Consider the following 16,855-nt stretch of genomic DNA (forward strand, 5'->3'; position numbering starts at 1 on the left):
TCACCTGGCCCAGATAATATCAGTGGCCGCATCTTGAGGCATTGTGCTCAGCAGTTAGGGGAAGTGTTTCGAATTTTGTTCCAGAGTTCAATGGACAGCAGCACAGTCCCCAAACTGTGGAAAAATTCAACAGTTATTCCTATCCCTAAGAAAAGTAAGACAAAAGAACTGAATGATTTACGGCCTGTGGCTTTGACATCCTTAGTGATGAAATCTATGGAGAGGATCTTAAAACATCACATTATCAAAGCAACTGACTCCCTGATAGAGCCACTTCAGTTCGCATATCGTGCAGGCAGAGTTGTTGATGATGCAAAAAATTTTATTATAGATGGAATTCACAAACATCTGGAGCATTCCGGCACATCAGTCAGACTTCTTTTTGCTGACTTTTCTTCAGCATTTAATACTCTGCAGCCTCACATTTTGGCCACTAAACTCTCCTCTCGTTTTCATCTGGACAACCAGCTAATCAAGTGGATATTGGACTTTTTAACCAACAGGTCACAGAGAGTTTTGGTTAATATTTTTTCTCTGATTTATGTTACACCTCTACTGGCTCCCCCCAGGGTTGTGTACTTTCACCCATTTTTTTTAACTTGTACACCGATGATTGTCGATCCACTTTGCCTAACTGTTATCTGGTCAAAATGCTGACGAGACAGTTCTTGTGTCTCTGTTGTCAGATTCTTCTCAAAATCATGGACCAGTTTTACAGGAGTTTGTAGATTGGTGTGATAGTTCACACCTTGAAATGATTGTAAGTAAAACCAAAGAGATGGTGGTGACTTTTTTCCAATAAGCAGAGGGATTTGGCTACAGCAGTTACTACCTACATACATGGGAAGCCTGTGGAGTTAGTTGAGGAATATAATTATCTGGGTTCTATCTTCGATTTCCAGCTGAAATTTAACTCTAATATTGAGGAGATTCTTAGGAGGTGCCAGCAGCGGCAGTATCTCCTTAGGAAACTAAGCTCTTTTGGAGTATGTAAAGACATTCTGTTGTCTTTTTATTATTCTTTTATAGAGAGTATTGTTACATTTTCCATTTCTTGTTGGTTCCATTCTATTAGTATACAGAACAGAAATCGACTACAGAGTGCTGTTACAGTGTGCTCTAGGATTATTGGTTTGCCTGTTAGATCTCTTTCATGTATGTATGACCAACAGACACTCAGGTAAGCAAGTAAGATTATTAAGGATCATTCACATATTCTTTATTCGGCATTTGAATGGCTCCCCTCTGGACGACGGCTTCGTTGTCCTGCGTGTAGGACTCAGAGAAGGAGAGCAACCTTTGTTTCTAAAGCTATTTTGCTTCTGAATTCCAAAATGTAACTTACTTAAAATGTACCAATTTTTTATTATGCACTTTAGATGTTTTGAACTAAATTATTTGTGTATTATTTACTATTTTCATTTTTAATATTTTTGTTTACTATTAATTATTTGTACTTTGTACATTCTTTGGTAGTAAGGTTGTTTCTAATGTGCTGCTCAACATGCCTTTGAATTGCCCCTTGGGGACAAATAAAGTTTTATATTGGTTGAAATGAAATTATAGCTATGAAATTCAGCAGAAAGATAAATGATAAATTCTAAACGAATCTCTTTTGCTTTAGGTGTGTGTGAATACAAATGTAAAGTGAGACTATTATCTTTTATCTGTGATGCTCTTGATGCTTCCGCCTCATTTCTTTAATTGTTGTGATTGTTAATGCTAATGAACACTTGAGTTGTGTGTGAATGTGTCTTTCCCTGATCTCTGTGATCATGAGTGCTATAGTTAGAGTATAGTATAGAACTGATCACATCCTTTGAATACTGTGTTTAAGCTTGTGATCTGAGAGCTTTGTCTTCATCTGTAAGAACGGCCTCCTGAAATCTATATAAAACTACAGTGATTGAGTGTTTTAGTCAGTCTGGATGACCGCAGCGACACACAGGACCAGCTCAAACAAGTCTCCTGATCTTCATTTTCCTGCAGGAGTATTAAAGGTATTTTGCTTTCAAAACATTTAACTTCACTAAAATCATAACACTAATACAATATGACATTTTTTTCCTGATAGATGTACTTCTAGTTAAAGTTTCTAATAAACTGTTTATTGTGTCTTGTATTTATTAGCCAAACTGTTCACTTTTAATAAAAGAAGATATTGAGTGAACTGAATATGTTGTCATATTTTTGGCAAGATATGTCAACATAAAACAAAGTGTTATAAATGTACAGTAAAAAGGAGAATATTAATAGATTTACAATGTTAGTAACTTTTGAAAAGTTTCATTAAATGGGTACGAAATTCTATTCTATATACAACATTTCTATGATATATTTGTGATTCTAGAGAGCAGTGCACCAATGGGACTTTTATTTTGCTCTGGTGATGTGACGTCATAAAGATGCACCGCGCTCCTCATCTGTTGTGGTTCATCTGAAGAAAGGTTTGTGCTTTTAAAGTTTTTAAACCAATGGATATTGTTGCATCAATTAAAGCGTTTTTACAAGCTATGTAAAATAAATCATCCTTATTAAATATAACGTTGTAATGCTTTATTTAGTGTTACTGAAGACGTTAGCCTTTAGTAACAGAGAAGTGCGTCTCGTTTCTCTCTCTATATCATGAATCAATCGTGTGATGATAAGAAGTGATGAGAGAAACTGAGAATCCGAATCATTTGAATCAAATCATTTGTGAAATGATTCAGTGATTCGATTCAGCTGCACGAGGACAAACGACAACAACAAACACAAACGAGTGAATCACAACCGAGAATGATTTCATGAAAGTGTAATATAATAGATATGAACAAATAATTGAATACCAAACGTAAATAAAAAAATAGCCTACCTAAATTTGAACCTTGTGTAATTTGTATATATTTTATATAATAGTCTATTGAGTCTCTGACTGTCTTACTAGTGCACTGACTACTGAACTAGGAGCTGATTGAGACGCACTCAGAGATTTAGTTTGCTTTGATTTTTCTTTCTATGATTTATTCTCATCTTAAACAGGACAAAGTGTTCAAACACAGAAAAACTCTTGGAGAATCAACTGAGATCCACGTGACACACTATTATAGAGATGGTGTTTATTAAAGAGGAGAATGAAGACATGAAGATTGAAGAAACATTCAGAGTCAAACATGAAGAAACTGAAGAACAAACAAAGATGGTGTTTATTAAAGAGGAGAGTGAAGAAACATTTAGAGTCAAACATGAAGATACTGATGAACAAACAGGTTGGTTTTAAATGGTTTTGGATGGTTGGCTTTTTACATTTTTTTTTCTGTAAAATTAAATCCGATATTTGCTTCTAATTTTAAAACGATTGATTTCTAGCACTTTGGTAAATATGCAAAAGTCTCTAAGAAAATAATTAATTTTGCACAAAGCAAACCTTGAAATGTGAGTAATCGTATTTGGCGACTGCATGCTGTCTACAAACAGTGATGTAAATATACAGAAAGTCTGACAATAAAAAAAAGCCAAAACAAAAGCACAAACAAGTTTAGTTGTAATTATGTGAGGTGTAAGATTGTAATCTATTAGTTGTACACTTCTGTTTCTTGTATATATAAAAATATAAAAAAGGAGGGAAAAAGGGAAAGAAGAAGGAACAAAATATATAAAATAAATAGATAAAGAGAAGAAATTACAAACATAATTCAAATAATAGCAATATAACTAAGTAAATAAATGAACAAATAAATAAATAGATGACCACAAATGACATTAGGCTACCATAATTTAGCAGTGAAACCTGACTGCATTCACACCAGCAGCGTACGTATGATTGAATGCCCACAGAGTGCTGCTTTAGCAAATCATGCTGCTGTTCATTGTGTCTTTAAAATAGATTTGTAGCACTTAATAATAGCATGAAGATCAAATGTTGACAGACTGTACATAGAGATCGATTTAAGAAACTCTTTGATACAGAAACATGCTTTGAGTTATAAAATATGAGCAAGAATCCTATTTTCTCTGAATATCCAAATTATTTAAAATGTTGATTTTCTAAGTTAAACAAAGAGGTAATATTAAGTGAACATTTTACATTTTAAATGTATCCTAAATTTTAAACACAACATTGTCAGATTTTACAACAAAGAAATAATAGATTCAACAAAATCCATAACAGAACTAGTGTGAGTCTCCAAGAGCTTTCAAATTTTCAATGTCATTTTCATTTAGTGTTCATGTAATGCCTGATAAAGCTACCAGTCTCGGATGGAGCATTGTTCTCTTGATCTGTGAGCTAAGGTCTCTTCTCTATGCGCAGTCATATCAGGTTCTTAGGCTTTTTTTCCCCTCCCTGTTCGGCTGCTCCTGTCTTTGAGCTTCACTCTAGAGCAGGGGGACGTACTACGGTCCTGGAGAGTCAGCGTCCTGCAGAATTCAGTTCCAATGCTAATTAAAACTCACCTGCCTGTAGCTTTTCTAGTATTATATAACGTTAAAGTCCTTTAAAATTTAGGCTGTTTTCTATTGCTTCAGTTTTAATTTAGTGCCTTAAAGACTCATTTTAGATTTGTAGTGTTTTAATATATATCTTAAAACAACATCATTAAATCTTGGGCACAAAACATTAAATACAGTTGTCTGTAGTCTATGATTTTTATTATTTTTTGTATTATTTGAGTTTCCTATTTACTTTTATGTTTAAAGTGATAATTAAATTAAATAATTGTGTGGGAGAGACTCAGTGGTAAGTAATATCAATGCATTCCATTTGGTCAGTTCTAGAGTGGTTCCCAACCACGTTCCCGGAGGCCCCCAACACTGCACATTTTGCATCTCTCCTTTGTCTGACCATTTGTCACCCATTTTAGGTCTTAGTGCAGGGGTGCCCAACCCTGTTCCTAAAGATTTACCATCCTTCAAAGTTTAGCTCTGACCCAGATCAAACACAACTGAACCAGGTAATTAATCACTTAATTAGAGAAACATGAAAAACATGCAGTGTTTGGGGGCTCCAGGAACGTGTTTTGGATTTTTATGATTGGCTAACATCATTGCCCCACAATAAAACCTCAGAAAGAATTATTGTGTGATAAATTGTTAATCTGATGGTTGAGTGGGGAGTTTGTCCATTTTCCTTGCCTTTCTTATATTTGTTGCATTTGATCCCATAGAAGACAAAAAATGGTACATCATAATTGAGATCAGTGTATATCTAGGTTTCCTAAACTATTATTAGATTGAATAAATTGTATAGCAGCCAGCTTAAACTCTATAGGACACCAGCCTACTATGATCAGGTTTGGACACCATGATATAAGATCTAGCATACATGCATTACATACAGTATCTACATGTTTTGGTGTTACCTGCTTTGTGGCATTAACTTTTATTTCTTTGTTTTCCCACCTTAGGCCCAACAGCACTGAAAGAGGAGAGAGAAGTACTGAATGAAACAGAAGAGAAAGATCAGTTTGAGAATCTTCATGATTTCATAACTGGAGAAAAATTTTGTTCCTTACAGTCAGAAAATACATCTACACAAAAAAGACCTCAAAAGACAAGAACTAGGAGTTTTTTTACTTGCTTACAGTGTGGAGCGAGTTTCAATGAACAAGGAGAATTTAAAGTCCACAAGAAAATTCACACCGGAGAGATGCGTTTCATCTGTCAACAGTGTGGAAAGAGTTTCAGTACCAAAGGAAACCTTGAAAGTCACATGAGAATTCACACAGGAGATAAGTCTTTCAGGTGCCATCAGTGTGGAAAGAGTTTCACTCAAAAAGGAACCCTTAAAGACCACATGAGAATTCACACAGGAGAGAAGCCTTTCATCTGCCAACAGTGTGGAAAGAGTTTCAGTCACAAAGGAAACTTTAAAGTCCACATGAAAATTCACACCGGAGAGAGGCGTTTCACCTGCCAACAGTGTGGAAAGGGATTCATTCAAAAAGGAAACCTTGAACTCCACATGAAAAGTCACACAGGAGATAAGTCTTTCACGTGTCATCAGTGTGGAAAGAGTTTCACTCAAAAAGGAACCCTTAAAGACCACATGAGAATTCACACAGGAGAGAAGCCTTTCATCTGCCAATAGTGTGGAAAGAGTTTCAGTGAAAATAGAAACCTTAAAAGGCACATGAGAATTCACAAAGAAGAGAAGTGTTTCATCTGCAAACGGTGTGGAAGAAGTTTCAGTAATCCTGGAAACCTTAGAGTCCACCTGAGAGTTCACCCTGGGGAGAGGCCTTATGCTGCGTTCACACCAAACGGGAATATGCGTCTGGCGCGAGTGAAGTCAATGGTAAGACGCGTTTACGTGCGTCTGGAGTTCTTGCGGCGCGAAGTGTCTAGTTCGCGCGAATTGAGCGTCTGGCGCGTTACGCGCGAATTGTGCTTTTTGTGCATCACGCGTTTGACGTGAATTCGCATCTGCCGCCCGAGTTGAAAAATCTGAACTTCTGCGTCAATTCGCGCCGCGTTAACCAATCAGGAGTCTGCTTGATGCTGTGGCAGCAGGCCCGCCCGGAGTCACTCATTCAAGTATGAAACATGAATACTAAATGCCTAGTGCGGTTCTAATGCACAACAAAGCAAGTGTTTTATCACATATATGACACATATTCATTTTGTATTGAATGCTATTTATTCCATATCTAAATCTTAATTGTATGAAACATTATTATAGTGTAGTGTGTCTACACTATAATAACAGAACAATAATAACTATAATAGTGTGTATACTTTAGTGTGTCTGGACAGTGTTGTGTGAGGAAAATAAAGAAATCACAGGACAGGTTAAATACTTTTGGAGGCTGGCTCCATTTATCATCAAAACAAAAATAAATAACAGATTTTACAGTAATAACCTGAACAAAGAAATGGCACAGACCTATAGAATTATTATACATCAAAGGAGGAATGACATAAAGGAGTAGTTCACTTTTAAAATGAAAATTCTGGCATCATATACTGCTCCAACGCACAGAGGGAAGTTCCACCGCTCCTGAAATCCCCTCGCTCCGATGCGGGACAGCAGGTCATCGAACTGGGCGCGGGACAGGCGGAAGTACCGCTGAAAGCGGCCGTCATCCAGGCGCAGCTCCTGGAGCAAGTGATGAAACTCGCCGAACTGGGTTCGCCTCCGAAGGGTGTGGTGGACCCAAATACGGCGACGATGATCCCTACGCCGCTGTTCTGCTCTCCAGAGCAAATACAGAGCGGTGACTCTCTCGATAAATGACCGATCAACAACAGACATCTTGTAAAAAGATGGCCGCCAACGGGGTTTGAAACTTTCGCCTCTGACGCGCGTAAATTTCGCTTCAAACTTTTGTTTTTATGCGCGTCGATTTCGCTCTTGATGCGCGAATGAACACAAAGTGGTCATGCGTATAACTAGATGCGGCAGGCACGAATTTAGACGCATATTCGTGTTTGGTGTGAACGCAGCATTACGCCTGCAAACAGTGTGGAAAGTGTTTCCGCATAAAATTACAACTTACAAACTACATGAAAGTTCACATTGTAAAGAAACCCTTCACCTGCCATCTGTGGGAAAAGTTTCAATCGAAAACAAACCCTTTATGCCCACAGGCGAATTAACACTTTGGAGAACCTTTTTACCAGCCAACAAAGAGTTTCACTAGTAAAAGATACCTTAACATTCACATGAGAGTTCACACTGGAGAGAAGCCTTACACATGCCAACAGTGTGGAAAGAGTTTCACTCATAAAGGAAATCTTAACAGGCACATAAATTCACAATAGAGAGAAGTCTGACAGATCCCCTCAGTGTGGAAAGAGTTTCAACCAAAATGTATAAAACGGACAGTTTTGGTCCTTGATTCTGATTGGTTGAGCCACATCTGATTCTGTCGTAAATTACTCTTCAAACCGACATTCTTTGTTACCTATTTGTTGCTCGGAAAAAACAATGTAGGATCCGGACCAATCAGACACACAGTTCATTAGATTTACCAAATAATCAATTTTTCATTAGATTAACAAATGATCACAGTCCCCCCTTCACCCAATCCACAACACTGGCTACCATGATGTCTACAAATGGTCTTACTATGGCATCCAGGACTCCTCTGCCAGACCATATATACTTTATGACTCAAAAGTATGTGGAGAAAATTTTCCCCAACTAATACTCTAAAAAAAGGCCACATACTGCCATAGGAACGGACGACTTTCATTAATTCTTAGAAAAACCTTTCTATGAACGAACCCACATCCTCGGATCATTGTATATTATTACTGTTCATTTATTTTGTCTTTTGTACTGTGAAATGTTTTTATGCGTGTATTATGATAGATCACTATGGAGTGTAACCACACATATAAGATGTTTGGTCTCATTGAATTTGTATTTTGATGATCTAGAAGATGGTCCAAAGTCTGGACTTGCATTCTTGTAAGTTCGAACTTGGCAAGTTCGACTCGGGAGTCTGAACTCCCGAGAACAGGAGGACACAAGTCCGGTAATCCTGCAATTGGAACAGCAGCATACTTGATAGCGTCATAGCAACATGCCATGCTTACTTAAATTAACTTCATTGTATGTTTTTTTGAATTAAACATGTTACCTTGTACCTAATATATTTACATCGTTTTAAAATAAAATAAAATGTGAAACAACTGTCTCTTTTCGTTTTTTTTATTTAAATTTTAAAAAGCGGGAAAAAAACGTTGGTAAGTTGTTGGATGTTGTGAGGAAAAATAAAGAAAAGTGAAATAAGTAAATTAATTAATTAACGAATTAATCAATCAAATGGAACATCTTGGGATTGCCATTGCAGTTGGTATACTTTACCAAGATGCTGAAGAGGAGGCTGCCGAACTGAGGAGAAGAATAAGAAGAATACTTCAAAGAAGAGCCAGAATGCAGCGGAGGATGCAGAAAAGACGTGCTTTATTAGCATGTCTCTCATGCTTTGTACGTTTGTTTTGCCTAATTATTATTTCATATATCTAAATAAAAAGTAATAATGTTTGGATATATTATATTCTTATTAAATAACATCTCTAAGAGGTGCCATATATATATATATATATATATATATATATATATAAGTTAACAATATTGAAATGAATTAATTAGCCTACATTCCTACATGCCTACCTTAACACAAACAGAACAAGTTCTGTGTACAATAATGCTATAGGCCAGTGGTCATTCAACTTTTCATACCAAGTACCCAATAATTATCAACATCAATACAGTAGGGTAGTATGCCTAACTATTCAGTTATAGCTCTGCAGTCTTCAAAATTTAAGTTTTATTCCTAGTAAGAATATTTATTGTCGGCCACTTTTACAGTGTAAATACACTGTTTGAACTTTAACACTGCATATAAAGGTAAGTAACTGAAATAATGATTAAAATGTGTTGTGCTTAAAAGTGAAATACTGTAATGTTAACAAGTTTTACTCAAGTAAAGATCAAGGCTCAAGCCTATATAAATATGAGCTGTTTCAGCGAAAGAAAAATATATCAGTGCCTTTTTTTCACAAGATGCAAACCAGTAAAAAAAAAATTTTTCTAATCATGTTTATAAAAAAAGAAAAGAAAAAATAATACATCAATGTTCCAATCGAACTATGAACTAATCCAGTTTTAGCCTAAGCCCTATCTGTGAAACCAGGCCATAGTGTTTCAACATTATTTTATTTTCAATTTAGTGATTCCGCTGCATTCCAATAGCCGGACTACCACTAGTGGTACTTATCCAGACTGATATAGGCTACAACTTTTAGACTCTGGGACACCATTGTGCTAGGTCAGTGGTTCTCAACTCCAGTCCTCGGGGGCCCACTGCTCTGCACATTTTGTATGTCTCCCTCGTTTAACACACCTGATTCAGATCATCAGTTCATTAGGAGAAAGATCCATGAACTAAACCAAAGAACTTATACTGAAGTGAAAGTCAATAGAAGGTTCCATTGCAACAGCGCCGCCCGGTAGCAGCCCTACGCTTCCGCCATTTTGGAGTGAAAGCCACTCGGCAGTCCACTACCTCCATGCTGTCGCTATGTCAAATATCAGCTGCTTTGTTTTTTTTTTGTTTTTTTTAAAAAGTACTTTAAAGCTAAAATACACAACCTGAATCATGACAACATTTTTAAATATATATATTTTTTTACTCCTTTCCGTTTATTTCTTAAGAATTTTTGTATTATATTAGGCTACTTCTGTTAAATATTAAACCATAACTCGTTTGTTATTAAAAGGATTTTTGTATGTTTTGTACGTACCCTAACCTTTGTTATTAATGCAATTAAAAAATATGACAACACAAAATAACGTATATTATCAAAAACAGACTTTGTCTTGCATTTATTTTTCGCAAAATGTTTGCTCTAGCATTATAAACGCTGAACTAATACAACATATATAATTAAATTAAGGACATGCATCAGAAAATTGGGAATGTTAGACAATAAATATACGACAGGAATATAACAGCTTAACAGTAAACTGTTTTTGCAGTATTATCTTTTATTAATGTCCGTTAAAGCATGACTAAAAACTCCAAAATTATTTAATTATTTAGTTATGCAAGACACAGCAATACATCATGTTCTGTAAGATCATCAATATTTGTAGTGTGATCCATGGGTTTAACACGTATAATATAATGTATACAATATATATTTCAGACCTATAATAGTAAATAACAATAGTAATAGTAAATGCATTAAGTTGCATAAAATAAAAATACAGCAGGCTGTCTCAAATGTAATGGTTGGATTCCACAATTGATAACATAAAACTTATAATAATACAATACAACTTTTACTGTAGTAGTCATAACATTTACTGATGACTTAATTTGAGAAATTGTCTGTTGCACTTCTGAATTGGCTGTGAAAATTTTGGGTGCGTAAGATATGATGAATTCTGATCCGTAAAATAAATCTAACAGTGTAGAGTGACTTTTTGCACTTTTTAAGGTCACACACTACCTCCCTGCAGTCATTGCGTTCTTTTATTTCCACATTGACTTCTATTTCGATGTCATTCTGTCTGCTTCTGTGCTGTTGTCCAGTTGGAATTTTCACTCCAGAATGGCGGCCGCGCTACCGAAGCGACACCTAGTGGCTGTTACCAAAACAGCAACAGAGTTTCGCCTCTTGGTATTCTATACTCTTTAACTAAACTGACTGTGCAAGATTCAGAAACATACTAAATGTGCAGAGCAGTGGGCCTCGAGGACTGGAGTTGAGAATCACTGCTTTGGAGCATCCTCAAGCAAAAGATCTATGAGGATGGGAGGCAGTTCACATCAAAACAGCAGCTCTGGGAGGCTATTCTGGCATCCTGCAAACAAACTCAATCAGAAACTCTCCAAACACTCACAAGTTCAACGGATGCAAGAATTGTGATAGTGATATCAAAGAAGGGGTCCTATGTTAAGATGTAACTTGCCCAGTTAGGATGTTTTTGATTGAAATAGCTTTTGATTTCAGTAAATATGACCACCTAATGCTGCAAATTCAGAAAATGCCAATTTTCAGTTCTTTACAACCTATAAAATGTTTTAACTCTGTTGTGCATAAATAATTTGGAACAGTGCATTTTCAGTTGTTTTATTTTTGAAATAAATACTGTTATCATTAGGAGGTTTGTTCATTAAAATTAAAATCATATCCTAATGGTTGATGACTTAAAAATTATACTGACTGTCATTTGCTTTGACTAATTATGAAAACCAGAGAAATATATCATTTGCATAATAATTTGGAACACGGTGTAGAGAATAAACAGTTACTGGCTGCAGCATTTGCCAAATTCAGCCGTGTCAGTCTTTCTATGCGCAAAGTGCACAAGTTACAAGTTGCCAGGCTACACTGAAATATTCAGGAAATACAACCAACTTGCTTTAATCACTTAACAAGTCAACAAGCACCTGTTGATTCAGAGCAAACTAAACTGGATAATACCACTAACAAGCTTGTGTCTACCTCAGCTTGTACAAAGAAAGTTTCAGTTTTACATTTTATGATATTCTTTATAAAAATCATTTATTTCTGTAGAGCTACATTTTAAGGATCAAATTAATTAGATCAGCTTTGAGAATGAAAACCAACCTGTTTGTTCCTCAGTATCTTAATGTTTGGCTCTGAATGTTTCTTTATTCTTCATGTCTTCACTCTCCTCTTTAATAAACGCCATCTTGATAAGTGTGTGTCCCGTGGGTCTCATCTGCTTCACCAGGATTTTTTCTGTGTTCAGACACTTTGTCCTTTTTAAGATGAGAATAATTAACAGACAGTAATTTTTTTAAATTACTGCAAACTAAATCTCTGATTTGAGTTTCAATTAGCTTCCTAGTACAGAAGTCAGTGCACTGGTAATGAAGTCAGTCACAGTGATAATGATTTGATTAATTACAATTGATTATACATACAAATTATACAAATAATATTAACTTATACATCATTAATTAAGTTGACATTAGGTATTTATGATTTATATTTGGCATTAAATTATTTGTACATAATATTTAATACACTACACTTCCATGAAAACATTTGTGTCACAGAGAGGGTCAGAGACATGCGGATCCATTTGCAGCATTTATTGAGAATGGTCAAATGGCAAGAGTAAACACCAGAAAACAGGAACAACGTAGGTAATCCGGGAAACAGGTCAATACTCAAGCAATGGTCGCAATGGCAGGCAGCAGGAATCAATAACGGGGTACACAGTCCAGAGTCATACACAGAGAATCCAACACAGAGATAAACGCTTAGAATTACGACCATAGGAACAATAAGACTTCGCAAGGTGGCTGTGTGTGTGAGTGGCTTAAATGCATGTGGGTAAATGTGAAACAGGTGTGTGCAGCAATCAGTTCAGTGGAAAATGAGGAACAGATGTGTGCAGTGATTGGTGCAGTGGCTTGTGGGGAATGAAGTCCATGAAGTGTGGTGCAAGAGTTCATGATGAGATAGACCAGATACGTGACAATTTGCAGTTGGTTTGTAAAAGTTGTCATTACATGTTTGTTGTTTTCGTTTGTCGTCAGCGCTTCGAATCACTGAATCGTTTTACGAATGATTCGGTTCAGATGGTTCGATTCTCTTTTTCTCTCACTTTACATTATTTGAACGATGTACTGATTCGCATATGGAGAGCAAAATGAGACGCAACTTTTCTGTTAATAATATGAGGATGCGCTTTACTCACAAAAATAACATCAAATAAACTACAAACGCTGGCCGTTTCTCAAAATGCATTCTTGTCTGGACTTGTGTTCTTGTGGACTTGTGAAACGTCATCAGTCGTCGCCCAAGTAGCGTTCCAATTCAGAGTTCACATCTAGCCAAGTACAGTTAAAATCCCCGGATGTGTTCTTGCTCCTTGTGTGGACTTGATAAAGCCTATAACCCAGAATTCAGTTCGCGCCAACGGACGTTTCGTAATGGCGGAGGAGAGAACTCATAACTGTAAGTGATACATTTCGAAAAAATGTTGTGTCACGAAATGTAGTTTTAAGAGCTTTTGAGGTGAGAATATAGTTGTTTAAACTTAAAACTGCTGTTAAATTATAAGGTTAGCCCCTATTTAAAAACTTTCCTCAGAGGATTTCAGAGTTAAGAGACCCAACGATTACCAGGCAGTCAGCGCTCATGTAACTTACCTGTCGAGGGCAGTCCTGCCTCAGCAGTTGCTCCTAAAATATGATGCTGCCTATAGTGTTGCTGTAGTGGTTAAACATAAGCTTAAATCCGTATTTAATGTGCATCTAACTTACTGGGCTTTGGGTAACGTATATGTACACTGTAAAAAACAACCTATAGAATCTACTCAATAAAATGAGGTAAACTGATGTAACAATTTGCACTCAGTTTGTTTGGGTAGATTCTATCCTATATATCTGAGTAAAGAATACCTGAATTTATCAGCTAAGAAAAACAAAAAAAAGTAGGTAAAGTCTACACAGCAAAAAGCACAGTATTAAATGAACTCTCCCAGGAGTTTATTTGAGTCCATACTCAGAGTGTTAAAATCAACACTGGAAGCAGTGTCAAAGCTAATCAGGTAATTAAGTGATTCATTGAGTGGTGATTGAAAATGATTGAAGACACCAAAATTTTTATGTCACCATTATAGTGGTCAGTGTTAGCATTAGTTGGGCTCTTGACCTATAGCTTTTTAGCATTAAGCTTTAAACCAGCCAAACAAGCTAAAGAGCAAAAGTCATGCAGTGGTGATAATTCTGGTTTAAAATAAGCTTAATTTGAGCCACTGGAATTGTTTAGAGTGTAGTCTTTCAGTTCTATATTCTTTATTTATTACAACTGCATTGGGGTTTCACAGCAGCAAAAAATAATAAAGCTTGTTTTTTTTTTTATTGGCCTTTTTACAAGCTCCTCTGATCAAATTTTTTTTTAAAGTAGCTCTTTTAGGCACACACAGACATCAGGAATCAGCATATGAATCTCAACAATGGTGACAAACAGCATTCCATAAGGACAAATGATATTGACAGGTAAAAACAACACATTAATTGTCTGGTCGTTCACTTATATGGCCCAGTGTAGAAATCAATATTCGATTCCATAACTGGGTTTTACAAGCCATTTGCTGGACAGTTTGTAAACAGAGCTCCAGGAAAAAACTCCAACAGTCATTCAAAGGATCCAACATTTACTTCTTGATACCTGCCAATTGTGGGTTAACAGAGAACATTTAATCAGTCCTACCATGAAACTACCATGTATTCTGCATTATTTTTAATAGAAGTACATTTTTGTCTTTGAAACATTTTAGCTGTGCGTTTTCAACAAACCACACAAACCACTTGCATCATAAACGAGCCTCACTTTCTCAGTAAAACTGCAGTGGTCACAACAGTGTGAAGACAGACAGTGAATTTGTTACTCATATTTTCATTTTGGTGTCTTATTGTGAGAAATATTCTGGATACATGTCACCACAAAGTTCTGGAGGAAAAAAAACAATGTTAAATTTTATCCTGCATTTGTTAGTTATTAACTGTTACATTGTGGAGCTTGTTTATATCCAACACAACATCTAATACACTGCAAAAAATGCTTTTCTTACTTAGATTTTTTGTCTGGTTGCCAGCCAAAATATCTAAACATTTATAATCAAGAAGGATTTTCTAGACAAATAAAAATTCAAAAGTCAAAAAGTCAAAATTAAGTGAGTTTTTGCTTGAAACAAGAAACAAGAAAAATATCTTATTTCAAACAGAAAACAAGATTTCTTTTTCTTACCCCATTGGCGGATTATTTTGCTTGTTTCAAGCAAAAACGCACTTAATTTTGACTTGTTTTTTCTGAAAACAATACAATAATTATTACTCGTTTAGAAAATCCTTCTTGATTTAAGAATTTTTAGATAATTTGGCTCGAAACAAGACAAAAAATACAAGTAAGAAAAGCATTTTTTGCAGTGTATAACAATCATATATGTCTACCTGTCTCATGTGATTGAGGAACTTGTGATGTAATAAGCACAAATCTAATTCCTGCCCCTCAAAAAAACTGTATAAATAAAACATATATGGTGAGATAATACAAACAGGGGCAATTTAAGTGCTAATTTTTCCCAGACATGCCAACTGCTGACTGTCTTAATAAAATAATGCTCCCCCATTCTCTCAGTTTGGGGTCAGGTGCAGAAAGGGGTGACCGACATAATCAGATCCCCGACAGACTTTCAAATAAGGGTCAGGACACATCCCTCCCCCAAATTCAGCCACCAGAAACACAACAACAAAGCTATAATGTGATGAGGGTTTAATGCTGCTATGAGATGTTTGTATAATATAACAAACACTAAAATCCCATGTGGAAATAATATACAGTAATACTGCAATGCAGCATGCAAAGGTTCTATGTATATGCAAAATAATTAGAATGGAGAATATTACAAAATTACTGAAATGCATGTTATATTCATATAAAGCTTTACAATCCCTCTCTAAATTTTAATCCAAGCATTCAATGATTTGTGCATCACTCAAAAATAATGTTCCTGTTGTTACAAAAATGATATTTTTAAACATATTCATTAGTAAATCCTGTGCATTGTTTTATTGGGACATATTAATAATAATTCTTCCTTTAGTTCATTTAGTAAAAAAATGTCTTCAACAATTGCTGTGAAACATAGCAAATCAAACACAAAAAGCAAAAAGCAAAAAAAAAAAAAAACCCACAGAAAATTCGAGAAATCCAAACATCAACGCGTGCTGTGTATATAAACCTAAAATATTCAAATGATTGCTAAAATAATCCTTTATGTTTTAGCAGGTTCTTTTCTAGTAATTGCCTATGCAAAAAAGATTGTTTTTATATTTAAATCAGGCAGCCTGCACTCCTCGAGGACGAGCAGGATGAATGAGAAGCTAAGGGTTACGGCAGAGACCTTGTGACCTTTCAACCCTGAGAGCAGGGGGTAGGAGGGCTGCTGTCTGAGAGCAGGACCCAGTGCATGCATGCCTGATGAGAGGGGATGGGTGTGAGACACACAGTCTGATAACATCACGTCTGATCTGCTTCTGTTGCGTCTGCTGTCTGCTCGGCTGTCTCTTTTGCCCCGAGCACCAATGCACCATTTTACAACAACAAAAAAAGGCAGCGGAAGGGAGGCCAGACGCTGTGTGTGTGTTATGCGGACAAATCCTTTACATTCCTGGGTAAAATCTAAACAGCGACGCTGCTTTAGATAGGTCTGCGTTCTGCCACGACTGTTTTGAAAACCACACGCAGGACTTTTTTTTTAAATCCAGCGTCTATGTCTGCATTTAAAATATGTCTTTCTTCTATAAACTTCCTTTTCTTATATGTTCTGTTTTTGCATTCAGACAATGAAAGGATATTGGCTTTACAGCTAACC

At 36.0% G+C, this 16,855-nt stretch overlaps 1 protein-coding gene across 1 annotated transcript; it reads left to right on the forward strand.

Moving 5' to 3' along the window:
* Positions 1 to 3,128: 3,128 nt before the first annotated feature.
* Positions 3,129 to 6,880, forward strand: LOC141339496 (uncharacterized). Its single transcript, XM_073844962.1, has 2 exons — positions 3,129 to 3,248; positions 5,385 to 6,880. The coding sequence occupies exons 1-2, from the start codon at positions 3,179 to 3,181 to the stop codon at positions 6,065 to 6,067; spliced, it is 753 nt and encodes a 250-aa protein (XP_073701063.1). The 5' UTR covers positions 3,129 to 3,178; the 3' UTR covers positions 6,068 to 6,880.
* The last annotated feature ends 9,975 nt before the right edge of the window (positions 6,881 to 16,855 follow it).

The sequence above is a fragment of the Garra rufa genome, chromosome 1, assembly GCF_049309525.1.
Source record: "Garra rufa chromosome 1, GarRuf1.0, whole genome shotgun sequence".
In the NCBI taxonomy this organism is placed as follows: domain Eukaryota; kingdom Metazoa; phylum Chordata; class Actinopteri; order Cypriniformes; family Cyprinidae; genus Garra; species Garra rufa.

Excerpts from the sequence above, each read along its gene's own strand:
- LOC141339496 (XM_073844962.1), top strand. The coding sequence starts at position 3,179 with ATGGTGTTTATTAAAGAGGAGAGTGAAGAAACATTTAGAGTCAAACAT. Across the intron at positions 3,249-5,384 it reads AGATACTGATGAACAAACAG|GCCCAACAGCACTGAAAGAG; the intron begins GTTGGTTTTAAA and ends TTCCCACCTTAG.